The sequence below is a fragment of the Epinephelus lanceolatus genome, chromosome 17 (assembly GCF_041903045.1).
Source record: "Epinephelus lanceolatus isolate andai-2023 chromosome 17, ASM4190304v1, whole genome shotgun sequence".
In the NCBI taxonomy this organism is placed as follows: Eukaryota; Metazoa; Chordata; class Actinopteri; order Perciformes; family Serranidae; genus Epinephelus; species Epinephelus lanceolatus.
Genome location: NC_135750.1, coordinates 8,514,973 through 8,533,519, shown reverse-complemented (window position 1 = coordinate 8,533,519; position 18,547 = coordinate 8,514,973). Strand labels below are relative to the sequence as shown.

The 18,547-nt window shown below is 41.3% G+C and overlaps 1 protein-coding gene across 1 annotated transcript in view; it reads left to right on the top strand.

Moving 5' to 3' along the window:
• srbd1 (S1 RNA binding domain 1) overlaps positions 1-18,289 on the top strand; it is a 63,052-nt gene extending 44,763 nt beyond the window's left edge. Inside the window, exons 17-21 of the mRNA XM_033612638.2 lie at positions 2,891-2,997; positions 4,278-4,445; positions 6,087-6,227; positions 15,069-15,253; positions 17,316-18,289. Of these exons, the coding sequence (XP_033468529.2) occupies positions 2,891-2,997; positions 4,278-4,445; positions 6,087-6,227; positions 15,069-15,253; positions 17,316-17,608 (894 nt within the window). The 3' untranslated portion in view covers positions 17,609-18,289. The remainder of the gene's footprint in view (positions 1-2,890; positions 2,998-4,277; positions 4,446-6,086; positions 6,228-15,068; positions 15,254-17,315) is intronic.
• The last annotated feature ends 258 nt before the right edge of the window (positions 18,290-18,547 follow it).

Sequence of the window (18,547 nt, the reverse complement as noted above, 5' to 3'; positions counted from 1 at the left end):
CATTCTTCTCAGGTGTGACATTACAGGTGATTTCCTCTCGCTCCTCTCTGACTCTAACTAGTCTTAATATATCTCTACACAGGAAATCATAAAAGTTTCAGTGAGAACTTCTTATTGTTTGGAAAGTTATTTTTATTGTCTCCAAAATGCCTCTGGCTGTAGTGAGTCAGTATTCTCACTAAGACTGCAGGTCACATGAGGAGTCACCAGGGGTGCTACTACCTTATCTCTTGCTGTCTTTATCTGTCTGCCCCTCTCAGCTGAGTGAAACGGTGTTCATTGTTCTGCTTATTGTTGGCAAGGTTTAAGCTAACTGTTTGTAGGTTCTTGCAAGAAAGACAAAAGTGAAACCTCAGCTTATTTAATACAACAAAAAAGATTAATTAAATACAGTAAGTAGTTACTGAGATATCTCAGTACGACCAATGGCACAGTGTCATAAAGCCCAGTTCAGACCAAAGATTTGCGAGAGGACGAGTTGAAACAGGCAACGACTTGCAATGCGCCATCCTGGAGACGGTGTATCATCTATACACAATAACTCTCTGTACCCCTGCTCTGTTTGCAGCTTTTCAGGCTTATTTTGTGGTTGAATATAAGTTGTAGCTTCTTAAAATATGAATGATAGTGATAGCGAGATGCTGACTACAGCTGCATTTGTAGTAGTGATGAAACGTCGAAAAACATAAAACAAGCATCAGATGAACTGTATTTGTAATAAATATGCCACAATAATATGTATAACCAGAGCCAATCAATCAGTCAATGAGAATGTGTGTGTGTGACCCACCGCCCGAAACTGGCACACAGTGAGGATGTAAACAGAGGGCTCGGTGGGAATGATTGGCTGTTGAGGTGATGTGCTTTACATTTGAGAACCAGCTGCCGCCGATTTGACCCACTGAGTTGCAGGTGACACCATCAGCCGGCTTGAGTCACACCGCTGCAACTTCAGTGTTCTAAAACAGTTGTGAATCTTTGGTCTGAACTGGGCTTTGCAGGAGTGTTCCCCTATAACGAGATGTTCAATGACAGAAAATGAAACAGAAACCTAGAGTACCTAATCATTTACCTGAAGTGCCACATCTAACATATGAATTGCATTCTTTCATAGATTAGATGTTGATACAGCGTCCTTCCGCTTTGTGCTAATATGAGGGAAATATTTTCAAATGTCAGTCATCCTTGTGTGTTCATCCCATAATTATGATTGTTGTTGACAGATGCTGAATGCAGTATAATTTGTTTGCTTTGGCAGTTCTCAAGAATACCTCAGTTTGACCTTGAACTACACAGTTTCAAGCTGATCACATGTTCCTGGGTAACCGTGGCCTCATGTATTGCCCTCCTGTGTATTGTAGTTCTATCTTTTTAAAAAAGATTTTAATAAAATCATCAGAAAATGCATGTGTAGTTTGGGATTTCGAGGTTTAATTAAGTCTGAGTCAGTCAAAAATATTTAGCACTGGTCGGGGGGTACTTGGCTGAACAAAGGGGTATGTTAATGAAAAAAGTTGTAAGCTATTATCTGAAATAAGCATGCTAGTCTAATGTCTTTCAGGTAGTAAAAAGAACATACCAGTAGATAAAATTATGTTGTTCATAATAAGGAAATGTAATGTTCATTCTGAAGCTGTGCAGTGACTTAGGTGAAAACTTGCAAAACTCCCATGTGTTCTTGCACCCGAACATACTGCCATCTGTCTCTCTCTCTCTCCCTCTCTGTCCTCATCTGTCCTGCTGTCGTGTTCCTGCTGAAAGAGAAGGGTGCGTTTGCTAGCTGGCGTTGTTGTTATCTGTTTACAAGCCTGTGTTTGTTCAGAGCTTGATCATGTTACAGGACAACCCATGCTAGTCTCAGTCGCCTTCACACACAAACACACACACACACACACACAGAACACACACACACGTACACAGACATAGCCCAACAGTAGTCTAGTTTAGACTGTCAGTTAATCCTCGAGCAGTTGCTGAGGCATCAGTCTCCAGCTGAACTCCGCCCAGGGCTTCTGTCTGGGGACGACTGTTAGGCCTTATAGAATTTCTTAAAACTTATTTTGGTGTTTTGTTTTGATTAAGTTTTTTTTTTTTTTTTTCACTCCATGCTGCACCACTCCTCTTTCGTTTTCTTTATTTGAATTGTTGGCCGTCCTCCCTGCTCCTTATTAAGACAAAGATTCCAGTGCTTTTGGAAAATATGTCCTGATTAATGGTTGATTGGCTGGTGGTGAAGAAGTGTGAAGAGTTCATTTGGAGGATCTTTAGTGTCAATGAGCTACGCTAACGAGAACACTCTGTTAGCAGGAGAGAGATACTGTTCACAAGCCAAACTAAACATTCTCTCTCTTATTTTCCCCTCTGCACTCTCTCTCTCTGCCACTTACTTGCTGTGCTATGTGTCAATCAAACCTCTTTTGCTCTCAGTCAGTCAGTATTTCATTGCTAACACTCTCTGTTACTGTTGATCTCTATGAATTAAATTTTAATTATTGTGAAAGTGTGCAGAACCAAACAGTAGCACAAATGTGATATAACAGTGGAAACATCATGATTATGCAGAGTGTATTAAAACTTTGGCAACAAAACATGATCATGTTTGGGTGAAAATACGACAACAATATTCATACATGAAAATTTCATTTATTTTTACTGATTCCATCGAAAAACAGCATCATAAAAGTCCTAAATCAGTAAAATTCCTATAGAGCGCTTGCTCTTATGTCATTTATCTATGTGTTACATGTCTGTGCAACAGATGAGAGCAGTAATTTAATGTTGTTTTCTCTGCTAATCCAGTTTTCAGCCTGACATTTCTTCTGTTTCTGTGTTTGTGTGCGTGTGTATGTCTGTGCGTGTGTGTGTGGGTTTGCTAAATATGTATTTCTAGCATGATGTGTCGGCCGGAGCTCTGAAGGCAGCATTGGACGGCGTGGTGCAGGAATGTGTGAGCTTTGTCGGTGTGGACATCAACATCTGCTCCGAGACGCTGATGAGGTAGACAACACACGATGACACACATAGACATGTGCTCACAAGCAAGTGCACCCTCTTCTCCTGCTCACACACATTCAGACACACACAGATGCAAATGGTGAAACGGAGATGAAGTGGGGCTTAGACCTCTGACATACTTTCCCTTAGCAGTCACAACATGGCAGAGCTTCATTCACACTTATGCACAGGCACATGCTCGATGCTTTCTCTCTCTCACACACACACATACACATGGCCTGCCAGCTTTCTGTTTAGACTCATGCATCACACCCTGGCCTCACTTACTGGGCCAACTGGAATCAACAGAGGGGATTAAGCAATGCACATACACACACATCACTCTCACACATAGAAATGCACATATATGCACAGTCACAAATATCTCTGATAGTACACCATGCACTCACACACTTGTTTACAACAACATGTACAGTACATATTTATGACTGAGAAGTACAGGAGTGCACACATTTTATGTACACACACACTTGACGTAGATACAAACAGTATAAAAAGAGCTGGCATTAGCTGCAGGGTAGGCATCAGGTCATCTGTTTACCTGTCTGCTCTACAAGTGAGCTTTTTCCACTCCTGAAGTTATGCTACACACACACACACATTAAACACACAGACGTGTTGATGACTGAGGTATTATGGGAGTGTTGACATTGCCGTGTGTTTTAGCATGAGTGAGTCACTGTGGGCATTAACAGAGCAGACCTAATTGAGTTTCAAATCACCTCTCTTCGTTGCTCAGCCAAAACTGGACAAATATACTCACTAAATATTGGTTCATGTGCGTCTCTTGTGAGTGTTGCCCCTGCTTATTTAAATGCCACGTCACGGTCTGCAAAATCTGCTCTGTTTGTTTGTATATTATAGAAGTCAGGGGCCAGATGTATAAACGATACATACGCAAAAAAATGTGCATACGCCGTTTCCCACACGTAAACTGGTATTTATGGAAGAAGAATGTGCGGTGAGAATGTCTGTACCACACGCATACTTCAAACTAGGTGATACCGCAATGATGGTTTACTGGTACATGATGCATTAGTGGTATGATCGAGAAAAATAGCCGCAACTGTGTGTAATGGTTAGGCATCTCATTTCAAAACTTTGGTTTACCTAAGTTTAATTTTCTACTGTACTGTTTCTCATATTATCATCCAGTGTAGAACAGAGACCTCAGATACAAACACACAGACCTCAACAACTTTTATAAATACACAATGTGTTGTGCGACATTTTCCTTTTCTATTTGTTGTTTTATATCCTAGGCATGTAGCAGGCCTAAATGCAGGCAGGGCGCGGAGTATTGCAGAGTGGAGAGAGCAGAATGGTCCCTTCGCCAACAGGGAGCAGCTCCAACTGGTCAAAGGCATGGGGCCCAAGACCTACCAGCAGTGTGCTGGCTTCATTAGAATCAACCCACAAACCCTACACAGGTACACACGCATATGCACCTTCTGTGTAGAGATACATGCACAGGCACATGGGGTTGACTCAGATTCTGTTTCACTTTGCTGTCTTACCTGTTTCTCATGAAATAGGTAAGACAAATTGCAAAAAAAAAAAAAAAAATCCTCACTTACTTTTAGGGGAGTATAGCCAGACAGGTGCCTTTGGTTTACTTTGCAGAGGTTTTGAGAATTACATCTCTGAGATTTTCTCTGTTTAATTTTGTTTGTGGTGCTCAAAGCATTAGGAGTGACATTACACAAATCCAGAAGCAACATCATGCTCAAGGTTCAACTTCATTGTCATTATATACTATGGAATTGCACAAGGAGAAGCGGCCCATGTTACACACAAAAATGGTGAATATGAGACAAATAAACTAAGATAAATTACAGTGTGCATAATATGAATATAAACTTGTAGTGCAAAGAAATTAGTTTACAGTGATATGGTGATGTGCAAAAGAACAAAAAACATGACAGAATAGCACAGAACAAACTTCACAGATGCAGTGAAAGTATTTTTCGTCGAATGTAAATAACATGTTTGTCATGTAGGGCAGAGATAGGTGAGAAGCAGGGCTTGATATTGGTACTTGATACCTTTTAAGGCATTGAATGAAACAATGTAGTGCCAAGTGGTATCAAACTCCTTCAGTCGAACGATACCTGCATTTAATTCTTTCTGTACCAAGTAACTTAAGTAACTTTTTTGACTAGTGAATGTTCATATTTAACCAGCCACTCAATAGATAACCACTGTTTTTGGGCCGGTGAGTGAAGCAAATCTACCTGCAACATGCATATTTTACCACTATTTCGGTGGGTAGTCGATGGTGCCGATTTGTGACCAGCCCAGATCTAGAGAAAAAAAGATTACTTATATAGTTTTGCTCTCAGCCAATCAGCACAAGTGTTCCTCAGATTTAAGTGATGTGTGATTGGCACGCTACCACAGCTATAACCAGCTACACTCTGTGGTAAGGTGAAGTCTAGCGTGATGTATTTGACAGTTGGCAATTCAGCATGCTGTTCAAAAGTATGGCCATGCTACATGCCTGCTGGCATTTTATGCAACTGAATGCTTCCATTTGCATAATGAGTATCAAATGAAGTAGAAAAAATAGCAAATTAAGTACTCTATTCATATTAGTATCACTTTAAGGGTACAGGTATTAGTATCTGTACCTTCATTTTTAAACGATACCCAGACCGAGTGAGAGGAGTTGCTGCGTCATGGTGGTGTAAGGAAGATGAGGTAGAGTACAGGAGGAGTCACTACACTGCTTCAGTAAAAAGTATTGAACTGAAATAGTACAGACACAGGTTTAAAGTGTATGTGGATAATCCAGAATAACACCTGTTTCTAGAAAGACACTTATAATGCTGTGAGTGGTGCAAACAAAATTAATTAACTTCTATTATACCGAAGTGGATGCAGGAATCTCCGAGGCAGACAAATATAAAACTTAAACCACCTGCGTGACTAGATACAACTAGAGGTAATTGAGAAAGTATGTTTCTTGTAATTTGGTGAATCAGCCCTTTGATGCAAAGCTGTGTTTGGATATGAAGGTTTCCTAAGACTTCCTCATAAATTTAAAATACTTTTCATAATTGTTCAAATAGTGCCAAATCCTCACCTCACCCTGCACCAGAGAAACCAACAGCAAAGAAGAGCAAAGGAAAGGCTGGTGTCAACATACCAACCTCATTTAACCCCCTGGACCAGACCTGTATACACCCTGAGTCCTACCACATTGCACAGAGGTACAGTACACACAAACACACACACACTTTTAAAGCAGTCTACCCCACTGGCCAAGGCATGTTCAGGCTAAGATGGAGTTGATTTTGACACCGTCTCATATGGGGCTGGTTATAGTGGTGGAGGACTCTGATTTGATTTACACAGACATGGGATACAAGAGAGGAGGCGTTGGCTTTGTACGTGTGTGACTGTGTCTGTGTGTGTGTCCTCGTGTGAGAAATGATTGTTAGCGCTGCCGATGCTGATATCAAAAGCACATTGAACATCTGCCCAAGACTTGTATGTCCTGTCCTTGTGTGGTGTGTGTGTGTGTGTGTGTGCGTGCGTGCTTGTGTGTGTGTGTGTGTGTGTGTGTGTGTGCGTGCGAGAGAGAGAGGCACAAACACACACACACACACACACACACACACGAGGGAGGGCCCTCTCTCCTACAGCTGTAGTCACTCAACTGTGTTTAGTCTACATAAGTTCTGACACTAGTGGCTCTAAGCATCGCTCCCCTCATGTTGATGCGCCTTTAATGGCCTCCGTGCATGTGTGTGGGTGGATGCGTCTCCGTGCGCACATGTGTGAAGATAGAAGATTCATGCCGCTTGTATGAAACTGTGTTTTTGCTTATCTTTCCTACTTCAACAAAGTGACCATGCCTGTTTGTGGGATCATGTGTCTGTTTTCAGCAGAGACTGTATTGTACAGTATATCAAAGAGCTGTTGGGGGGCAGACGTTCAAAAGGACAAATGACAGCCTCCCTCTATTATAATACACCCATCATTCCTTTCTCGGGCAGACACTTTTCTTTTTCCATCCATCCATCCATCCATCCATCCATCTCTCTTTCACTCTGTCTGTCTTTCTCAGTAGTGTTTATTATCACAGCACAGTAAGGTGCCCAAATGCTGCTGTTGTCACGAGGCCCTCTTAAACGTCAGTCATCATTACTCACACCTGGCAGAGTGTGTTTGTGTGTGTGTGTGTGTATTCTTGTGTTGTCATATATTTGTATTTCAATTTGTATGTCTTTTTCTATCAGTCAGGGCTAAAAGAAAACTCATTACTTCATCAGCTGATGAGTCTGTATTTAAGAAAATTACTTTAAACTATAAACAGTAGGTGATTTATTAATTTTTTGCATGGTGTCACAATGTTTATTGGAGTGCACAGATTTTATTACCTGAGCGGCATCATGTGAGATGATAAAGGCTAGAAATGCTGCACCAATTAAAATAGAAACACTATTTAAATTTAAGATTCTCAGTAATTTATAGGTTATAGGTCCAGGTCCAGATCCAGGACAGCATCTGGACCTGGACTAGGGTACGCTTATCGGTAACCCCTGGGGGATGGAGAGAGATGGCAGGTTAACAAGGGGGATGCATTGGTCATGTTGCGAACAAAGTGGGTTGCATCCTATTCCACCTCAAATTGCCTACTCACTAAAAAATTTGACAGTTTAAATCCATTTTCTTTCTTCTTGAAAAAGTCTTAATCTCACATTCAGTTTTAGTGTCAAGAAATGCCTGAACATGTGACCTGTATGAACATGTACCTAAACCCTAGATCTGTTTAGCATCTTCGTCTCATCAAAGAGCTCTCAGACAGTACTTTCATTTAGGCGGGGTTGTTACTGGTAATGGTCACATCACTGCTCCATTGAGCTCTCGCTGTATTTCCCTTTTCACTGATGATGCAGAGGAACATCTGACTGATCGTCCACAGGAAAAAGTTTGCGAAAAAGAACAGATTGGAGTGTTGAGAGTGTCTGTTGCAATCAAAGGTAGAGGTTTTGTGCATTGACTCTTAAAAGAGGAAGAGTGACAGCTCTCTCTTGACCAATCAGGAGACTGCAGTGTTCCTAGCTCCACTTTACAGTATCGGATCTGTGTGCTAACTGGCCCAACAGAGGGGTGACGAAACAACGGGATGGAATGGAGTGGCTCTGTTGGTACCATCCACAATTTCTGACAATGGAAACACAAAAATAACTCTTTCACTGTGTAATGAACTGGACTGAACTGGACTGCTTGGTGAACATGACGCTAATGACTGCTGTATTTGTACATTACATATCCTGCATGTAGCAAAGTTGGTGCTAGTACGTTGTAGAAAACCACCAGTCTGCTGTGCATCTGTCTTTCGTGGCCGCTTGTGTTTTTTCTCTCTATCATTAAATCTTTCTCCTGTTTCTCAATAGTCTACTTATCATTCTTTGTTTTCCCTTTTCCCTGCTGTGCATGACTCCTAACCCTGTGTTAGCATATGTTGTATTCTTTGTTATGACTATCCAGTAATCCTTGTCCGGCATTTGACTCAATTCAGTGCAAATTAATTTCTCACCTGCTGTCACATATATTATGCAATGGCCTCGATGGCCTCAGTCTCACAAACTCTTGCAGAATTTGGGAACCAGATTTGCTTTCCCATAGTGTGTCTTGTGGTTTTACAATGTGCCACTTCTGAGGTCTGATGACAATACTGGAAAAGCCATGTCAGCAGTTGCTCTTCCTTAGAATTTAGACAACCTGATGACATGAAAAAAAATCCCCGTCTTCCACTGAACATTCAATCTCATAGTATGTCACTCCTTTGCAAAATCAACCTATCGAACAAGGTGGGTGTTTAGTTGAGACTGATTCGGCTGTCTCTTCACATAAGCCCTCAACATTACAGTTGTAATCTTAGACTTTGATTTGTGTGTTTGAAAAAATATTGCTGTCTTGGTGAATTTTATCGTCATTCATCGAAAATTATCATTTAATTCAGAATTAAAATAAGTAATTACATTGACTTTAACAGTGCATGACTTTTCCTAACTTTGAGTTTTGGTTTCATGTCAGCAAAGATGTTTGTTTTTTTTTTGTTTTGTTTTTTTTTTTGTTAGATTCAACTTTACATTTTGTTAATCTTATTTTGAAATTCTTTGGAAAATGCTCTCCTTTACAATCACTAATTAGTATACTGGGATACATTTAAACCCCTGAATGAATATCTTACACTGTGTAGAGCTTTAGATGCCTCGATTCTCTTCTCACATCCTCACCTACAGTCAGGTCCATAATTATTTGGACAATGATACAGTTGTCGTCATTTTGGCTCTGTACACCACCACAATGGGTTTTAAATGAAACAATGAATACCTGCTTAAAGTGCAGACTCTCAGCTTTCATTTAAGGCTTTTTTCAAAAATGTAGTATGAACCGTGTAGGAATTACAACCATTTCTTCACACAGTCCCCCGACTTTAAGGGCTCATAAGTATTTGGACAAACTAACATAATCATCAATTAAACAGTCAGTTTTAATACTTGGTTGCAAATCCTTTACAGTCAATGACTGCCTGAAGTGTTGGACACATAGGCATCATCAGATGCTGGGTTTCTTCCCTGGTGATGCTCTGCCAGCCCTTTACTGCAGCCGTCTGCACTTCCTGCTTGTGTTTTGGGTGTTTTGCCCTCAGTTTTGGCTTCAGCAAGAGAAACGCATGCTCAGTTGGATTCAGGTCAGATGATATGACTTGGCCATTGCAGAACATTCCACTTCTTTGCCTTAAAAATGTCTTTGGTTGCTTTTGCAATATGCTTCAGGTCAATGTCCATCTGCACTGTGAAGCATCGTCCAATGAGTTTTGAAGCATTTAATTGAATCTGAGCAGATAATGGTGCCCCAAACACTTCAGCTTTCATCCTGCTGCTCTTGTAAGCAAGACAAGACTTCACTAGAATAAATACAGAGGGTTTATCACAAGATGCAAACCATTGGTTAGCCTTAAAAATGGAAGGCCAGATTAGAGTTTGTCAAAAACCATCTAAAAAGCCTGTACAGTTGTGGAACAGCATACTGTGGACAGATAAAACAAAGATCAATTACCAGAATGATGGGAAGATAAGAGAAGGAAGAAGGGAAGGAACTGCTCATGATCCAAAGCACACCACCTCATCAGTGAAGCATGGTGGAGGTACTGTTATGTCATGGCCATGTATGGCTGCCAGTGGAACTGGTTCTCTTGTATTTATTGATGATGTGACTGCTGAGAAGAGCAGCAGGATGAAAGCTAAGTGTTTGGGGCTACATTATCTGCTCAGGTTCAACCAAATGCTTCAAAACTCATTGGACGATGCTTCACAGTGCAGTTGGACAATGACCTGAAGCATACTGCAAAAGCAACCAAAGACATTTTTAAGGCAAAGAAGTGGAATGTTCTGCAACGACCAAGTCATATCATCTGACCTGAATCGAATTGAGCATGCGTTTCTCTTGCTGAAGCCAAAACTGAGGGCAAAACACCCAAAACACAAGCAGGAAGTGCAGACGGCTACAGTAAAGGGCTGGCAGAGCATCACCAGGGAAGAAGCCCAGCATCTGATGATGCCTATGTGTCCAACACTTCAGGCAGTCATTGACTGTAAAGGATTTGCAACCAAGTATTAAAACTGACTGTTTAATTGATGATTATGTTAGTTTGTCCAAATACTTATGAGCCCTTAAAGTCGGGGGACTGTGTGAAGAAATGGTTGTAATTCCTACACGGTTCATACTACATTTTTGAAAAAAGCCTTAAATGAAAGCTGAGAGTCTGCACTTTAAGCAGGTATTCATTGTTTCATTTAAAACCCATTGTGGTGGTGTACAGAGCCAAAATGACGACAACTGTATCATTGTCCAAATAATTATGGACCTGACTGTACATCTGATGGGAGCAGGAGGTATGGAGGGAGGTTTGTGGAGGAATGCTGTTTGTGTGTGTGTGTGTGTGTGTGTGTGTGTGTGTGTCTTTATGGCGTATAAGGAATATCATGTTCATCACATTAGTGAAACTGGATCGTCCATTACAACTCACAACCCACACATCACCCCCTTTATGTAACCATATACAACACACACACACACACACACACACAAACAAACACACAACCACAAATGCACAGACACCATTGTTTTAGAAATAGTTGAAAAGCAAATATTGAAAGGCAACTTACCTGTAAAGAATATTAATATTCAACTTTTGTGGATCTACTCCATTACAATAATTCACATCAAAATATCAAAGAAGCATTTTGTTGTTAAACAGCTGGCTCCAGTCCATGAAATATATACTCTGATATGAGACAGAGGGGGTCCACTCTCTGATGAATACCTCTCTGATATGTAACAGTCGGGGCCCAATATTTCTATAATACAAGACAGAGTGGGTTCTTGCTGTGGGCCTGGATAAAATCTATATCCCAGCCCACCCAACCCCACATTCACACATACACACACACAGTGTTGGTAGTAATTATATGAGTATGAACCCAACAGTGGTGGAGGCCTCTGGACTCCTGATACCCCTTAAATACTAACATACACCCATGGAAAAATGAGACGGGTAACACACACACACACACACACACACCTGAAAGAGTCTACCACCCACCAAAACCATTGTAGGATCTACAGCTAGAATACAGGCTGCTCTTAATTCAACACCGCTTTCACTCCTTCAACCCTCTCCTCTCCCTTTATCATTATATCTTGGATATTTTGTCATTCACATGTTTAAGGGATGCACCTGTGTTTTATCTGGAAACTGATAATCTGCACTAGGTGTGGGGAAAAAATCGATTCACTTAAGTATCTCAATTTTTAGTCTTATGATTTTTTTAGATTATTTTTTAATGCCTGAATTGATAGAATTCAAATGGGGAGATGGAAAGAAATTACCGCTTTTGTTGTGGAATCTATAAGCAATGGGACTATCTGTTCTATCCTTTTCAAGAAACACAAAGTCAAAGCAAGAAAGCAGAAAATAATGGCCAGTCCAAGGATACTGACCTTGAGCTGCTCATATAGCAAAGCGAATTCAGCCAGTGCAAACTCTCTGCTTGATAGACAAACTTTCTGTTGCTGTGGTTACACAGATTAGACCCAACCCAATGTGAACCCCGGTGCTGGGGTTTGCGTTGGCTGAATTTGAGTTGCTACGACTGCTAGAGCTTCGGCCTGCTCTCCTGACAAATAGTCTCCTCACAATGAGGAGAAACGTAGGGACCATGGTGTGGCAATTCTTGTCTCATTTATGATCTGATAAGCACAGAGAGAAAGTGCGGGGCAAGGGGCTGAGCAAATCAATGTGCTGTGTACAGCTCTACAATAGCACAAGATTAACCCATTTTAAATACTAAAAAGGATAGAATATCTTTCTCAGAGCAAGTTCACACAGTGCTTCACTGAATAAAATTGTTAAAAACAAGACCATAAAATAGTTTTAGTTTATCTACCTATTTTCTATTCAGTATATGATGCTGTTAAAATAAGTCAGAAAGACTGAGTGACATGTGATGTGCATTATTTTTGGAAATATGCTTAATGGTATATAATTTCTGGAAGTGTGTGATTCAACATTTTCCCCTTGTCTAGTGTTAAAAAAAGTAAACCAAAATCGCAATAAATTGTGTTATCGAATTGCAATACTTGTGGAATTGCAGTACTTAAAAATTGCACATCGCATCAGCACTCCGGTGTCGTGATAGTATCAAATCGAAAAACTCTTGTTGCAAAGAAACATTCAGAGCTGCAGGCATGTAGGCGTACTTGCTTGGTGTCAGCACATCTGATATATATATGCTAATAATCAGTCAATGAGCACATCAAACCTTGGGTATCATACAGGTAACCGCAGCACCAGCAAGTGTAGCATCAGTGTTGCTTGTCATCAAGCTGACATTTGCAGTGGAAGATGGTTCTGGTTGCTCTTCAGAGTGGCTGAGACCTTTTTCTTTTTGAAATATCTGTATCCTGACCATGAAACACGGATATTAATACTGGTGATTCAGCGCGCAGATTGAGTGGGACTGAGAAAGTGTTTTTTTTTTTTTCTGATTTTTGTGTTATAGTGAGTGGAGTTTATGATATTGCACCACTATGCTTCGATGATAATGGCAAAATAGCATCCATGCTGTTATCTTTATTAATGTGAATAAGCGTTGAATCACCCTCATGCATGAATCATACATCAATAATAGCCTAATTTTATGCATGATCCATGATGATGAGGATGCACAAACACAGATAGAAAAAACAGACAATGCATGGCAAAACTAGCATATTGTCAATCCTTTAGAGACTTCCCAAAATTTCACAAATCATGTTTTCCAGTGAATTCATGTCTTATTAAGGTTGAGCCAAGCTTCCCTGTAGTTTACACCCTGTTTTGAGAACTTCTACAGATTTAGACACAGGAAGAAAGAAAGACAGGAAATACTGTGTGTAAGAGAGAGAAAGAGGGATGACCTACAGCAAAGGTCCCAGGCTGGATTCAAACCATGGGGGCTATGTGGTATCCATGTTAGACCACTAGGCAACCAAGACGCAAGTATTTCTTTTCCTGTAAAAAGATATATGGTTGGAAAGTTAAGAAGCCTAGGGAGACGCAGGAGACAAGATCCTAGTGTTAGACAGGCATCCATTTTGGTCCAAAGGTGCTGTTTCCTCACCACTAAGCCATTTCTGGCACATGCTCAGCTACTATTTTGTACCGATCTGGCCCACTGGTGTTGAGGGATTGATTCCGCTTGTCTCCCTCTTTTGGACGGCAGACGGCGACTTAGCTGGCAGGGGCCTCTCCGCTCACAGCTGTCTCATACATAGTTTGTACACAAGCCGTGTCCCGTTACATCCGCACTGTCTCTGCTACTGCCAAATGAGCATTTCTGAACAACATTGTGTATGAATCAACTTTGTGTATGTGTGTGTGTGTGTGTGTGTGTGTGTGTTTTAATATGTGTGTGTCCACCTGTTCTGTCCATCATGGGGCAGGGGGACAGCTGCGGAGTCTGTTCGGCGTCAGGCTGCCAGTGAGCGACATCCATCACGGACGCTACCCAGCTGGTCCGCACATGAGCACATGCATAGAGGCAAATGCATTCACATCTATCACCAGCCGGGGAAAGTGCCTACTGTAAATAATATATACAGTACGCACAACACTCACACAGACACACACATCACACATTTTTCCATAACCCCTATTTGCTACTCTGGATCTCATGCCAGTTTGTTACTAAGTCTGTTTTGAATGTAGTCGAGCTAATTGCTTTGGATTTAAATCTCGGGCTCAGTGAGTTTTAAATGGTGCAACTTGACTGACTGTCTAGACATTTTGGAGGTGGGACATCCTGCTAGAATAAAGTGATAGAAGGAGATTTTTCCAGGCTGCGGACAGATGGACAAACAGTCCAACCTTAGCAAAGTGGAGGCAGTTTCATGAGACAAGGTGTCAGGGCGTTTACAGCCCACTGTGGAGTTACCTGATTTAATAGGGGGTAAAATAAATGTGTATTTGTGCTTGTGTGTGCTTTTAAAACAGAAAGCCCTGCCTCGGCAGCCCGTGACTTTATGTGTAATTACTTCCACACCTTTCCTGCCCTCCCACCTTTCCCCCCCAGTTCCCTCTCACTTTACCTGCATTAGCTTAGCGTTTCTCTCCCTGCTTCCTACGTCTTTGCTTTTCTCATCTTTTGTTTCTCTTCTTTTTGACAGTTCTACTTTTCTTTTCCTAATCATTCTTCCCAGTCTGTCGTCACTTTCCCCCCTCCTCCCGTCCCTTCCTTTTTCCTGCACTGTTTCTCCATCCCTCATCGGTCCAGGTCTATCCTTCAGTTTGCAAGGGAGGTGGTGCATGTGCTTTTGCCAAACTAGCATCACTCACTATTAAAATCAATTTATAAACTCTTTGTTTCTTGCTGGCCACTTCATGAACGTGTGTGTGCATGCCTTAACACACAACAGTGCTTAAGTTTGTTTATTTGCTGTCATTTCTTTGTAGTTTTAGAAGTTTATGTTTCACCCTCCTTACTCCTGTCCAGGTTTCTGTCCCTCGTGGGTGGGAGTGCAGACCAGATCGGAAGTGCAGGCCTGCGACAGTGTGTGGAGAGCAAGGTTAGGACTAGTAGTGTTGAGGAACTGGCCAGGACGCTGGACACCACACCTGAGACCCTCCAACTCATCATAGACGGCCTCACGCAGCCCCCTGGGTTTGACATACGACAAAGTAAGACTCCTGCCACTCACAGTCACACTAAAATAAGATGGAATTTGTTCTTGTGCAAAACCTCGATTAGCAGCATGGTTGAAATTGTGGAGGAACACAAGCCTGACAAGCCAAAATACAAAGTGTATCTATAGGCAAAAATTTCCAAGAGGAAAAAATACAGCATTAAACTTAATATTTACACTTTTTTTTTTTTTTAAATGGTTTGATATTTCATAATTTTAGAGGAACTGAACTATTGCTTATAGCATTTATGGCCATTACACTCCCTTTACACAGCACATTTATCAGTTAATAGGAAATCCAATTCCTGCAAAACCACATTAAACTGCAGATCTGGTATTATAACATATCATTTTTTGTGCAAAAATCTTGTCACTGGACACAAAGCTATCATTGTTTTGAGTCATATAAAAATTCACAGACTGCATATATCAACCTAGCAGTCGCAGTAATGTCTCATAGTCTCATCTTTCCTTCTTAATGTCCTTTATTGGTCCCGACTGACTGATAGAAAGTTGAACTTGTATGTATTTGTCCAGTTCTTTGACTGCTTTGCGAGTTACACCACACACTGTCTTTTCTTGTGCCTTTATTATAATAGGCATGTCTTGGCAGAGTAACTTGATAGGATCTGACAGTGCTGTGGCTTCCTCCCTGTAGCCCAACAACCCAAGTAGTATGTTTCTGACAGGGTGTGATGGGTCCAGCAGACTGTGCTGTTGGACACAATATCTTTACACACACATATGCACAAATACACAAAGACCTCTGCTTTTGTAGTTAATGTCAAACTCTTGTGTTCAGCCACATAAACATACCAGTCAGGTTCTAAACAGTCACAAACTTTCAGATTTTCATCAATTTTTCTGCAGCTCAAATGAATTTTCTTTAGAAAAATGTACGTCACATCTCAGTCTCACTTTTTTTGTTCATTTTCTGGTCTATATATTTTTTTAAAAGGACTTAGCTGTATTGAAAATAAATCGAATGTATGTTAGATACAAGCTTATTCGGTGCTAAAGAGGAATATAAGTAAAAGTCTCTTTGCTTTAAATTCTCATTTAGGCCATAATGGGGCCATGTGTAAAGGAACAGTCTTTGTTCTCTTGAGACTGTCGGACATATACGAAGACACTGCGAGCTGGTATTTTGAAGATAGTACCGGCTATTTGAAATGAAAACAAAAGCGAGAAAAATTACTGACTAAAAGTATAGTTGCTATTATTGTGTGTGTCTACTTGTGCCACGCCCACTAATTGTGGAAACATGATTTTAATAATGATCATTTTTGTAAAATGAATTGGTCAGTTGGCCTTCTCTGGCACAGTAAAGACATCAGACAAGACTATTTGGTCGTCCTTATGCAAAACGAATGAAAGTGCAAACATAAATGAATCTGGGTTTATAAAATGCTTTCACAACTGCTGTCTGATTTCCAGACTGGTGTGTTAAATACAAAATCACCTCTGTGCCTTAGTACCAGGCACTCTTTTCATACAGTTTCATGCAGAGGGAAAAAAAGTCAAGCCTGGATACCCAGTTGGTGCTGGCTAACTCTTCTTAAAATTAAGGAACGCAGCTTCAAGGTTCATTCTCAGGTTGGCCCTATTCGGTTGCAGCACACTATGCTTGGCCTCCTAGCCAGTGCTCAGCTGAGTAAACAGATGGGCCGAGGCTACCGCATGAAATCAGTGCTGTGGGGAGGATAATTGGACCGGACTATTTCCTGGGGTGCGAGCCTTCCTTGTTTGTGTTAATGCTACAGAAAGGAAAAAAGATCTCTCATGGACAGGCCAAGTGGAAAGTGGGGTAGAGTAGAATGCTGAGAAATGTGGAAGTATGTAGACACAAGTATTGGGTTGCTGCTTGAAATGTAATATCTGTTTGTCATTTGTGCCCCGCCCCCTCGCTTTCCTGCATCCCCATTCCCCCATCTCTCCTCCCAAGCATTTGTGCTATCTACCACCCATCCCTGATTTTGTCCCTCTCCCTCACATCCATCCAGCCACCTCACTTTTTTTGATATTCTCTCTCTTGATCTCTTTTTTGCCATCCCCAGATTTTGGGCAGGCGGACTTTAAGCGGGGCATTGTGTCGATGAGTGATCTGCGGGTGGGTACGGTGCTGACGGGCCGCGTGGACAACACAACTCTGTTCGGGGCTTTTGTAGATATCGGTGTTGGCCGCGCAGGCCTCATCCACAAGAGCAACATCACCCTGGACAAACTGCCTGTCAGCCAGCGCCGCCGCAGCCTGGCGCTGGGACCTGGGGAACGGGTGGAGGTCCGGGTCCTGAATGTGGACCTTCAGAGGGGACGGATTGGGCTGGACCTGATCAGGGTCCTGCAATAGTCATTTCATTCCCATTCATTTCAGTCATTTCAGAGCTACTGAGAGGCAATTTACTTCATGATGTTTACAGTGATTGTGGACGAGAATTGATGCTGAACGAGTCATTTTAACAGGCAACCTGTTGAGTGTATTTATAGGAATTGCCCTTTACTGCAAATTTAGTAGCACACATTCAACCAATGTTTGCTTTATATGTGAGGGCTTGCAATTTTAAAGTGCAATTCCTGCATTTTTTTCTGCATAAATGTTGAAGTTAAAAGAGTGCTTGATAGTTCAGCTGTGAACAGCTGTTACAAGTCCAGTGAAATCAAGCCAAACTTTCTCACAGTCAAGTTAATGGCTGGGAGACTTTCTTTCCCCTGAAGTCATTTTCTCAGGTCATACTTTTTCTCATCTGTTTGAGTATCGTTGGGAATGGTACTTTGGAATGAACACTAAACCTGGTCGCCTAATTCAAGGCAAAAATGTCCATTTTTGTCTGTCAACTTCCTGGCTCGCTCTCTGCACACACTGCCGTCTACTGGTCATTAGAGAAGATGGGACAGCTCATTGAGATGGCGCCCACACGTACTATTTGCACTTTAGCAGTAGACCATTTCATACTTGAGCTGCAGTTGTTCATTTTCTATGAATATAATCTACTTAAATATTGTTTACATACTTAAATAAATTCAACTCTCTCAATACTTGTTTGTTTATTTTTGTTATTCCAAGCTGACTTTGTTTACTGCATTTGTGGACATTTGAAGACCAATTGAAGGACTCGATGTGTAATCTTGAATAGATTTCACATTGTGAAAAGATGGTAAATGGACTGCACTTGTCTTGCGCCTCTCTAGTCTCCTGACCACTCAAAGTGCTTTTTTTTTACACTATGATTCACCTTCACCCATTCACATGCACATTCATGCACTGGTGGCTGAGGCATGCAGGGTGCCA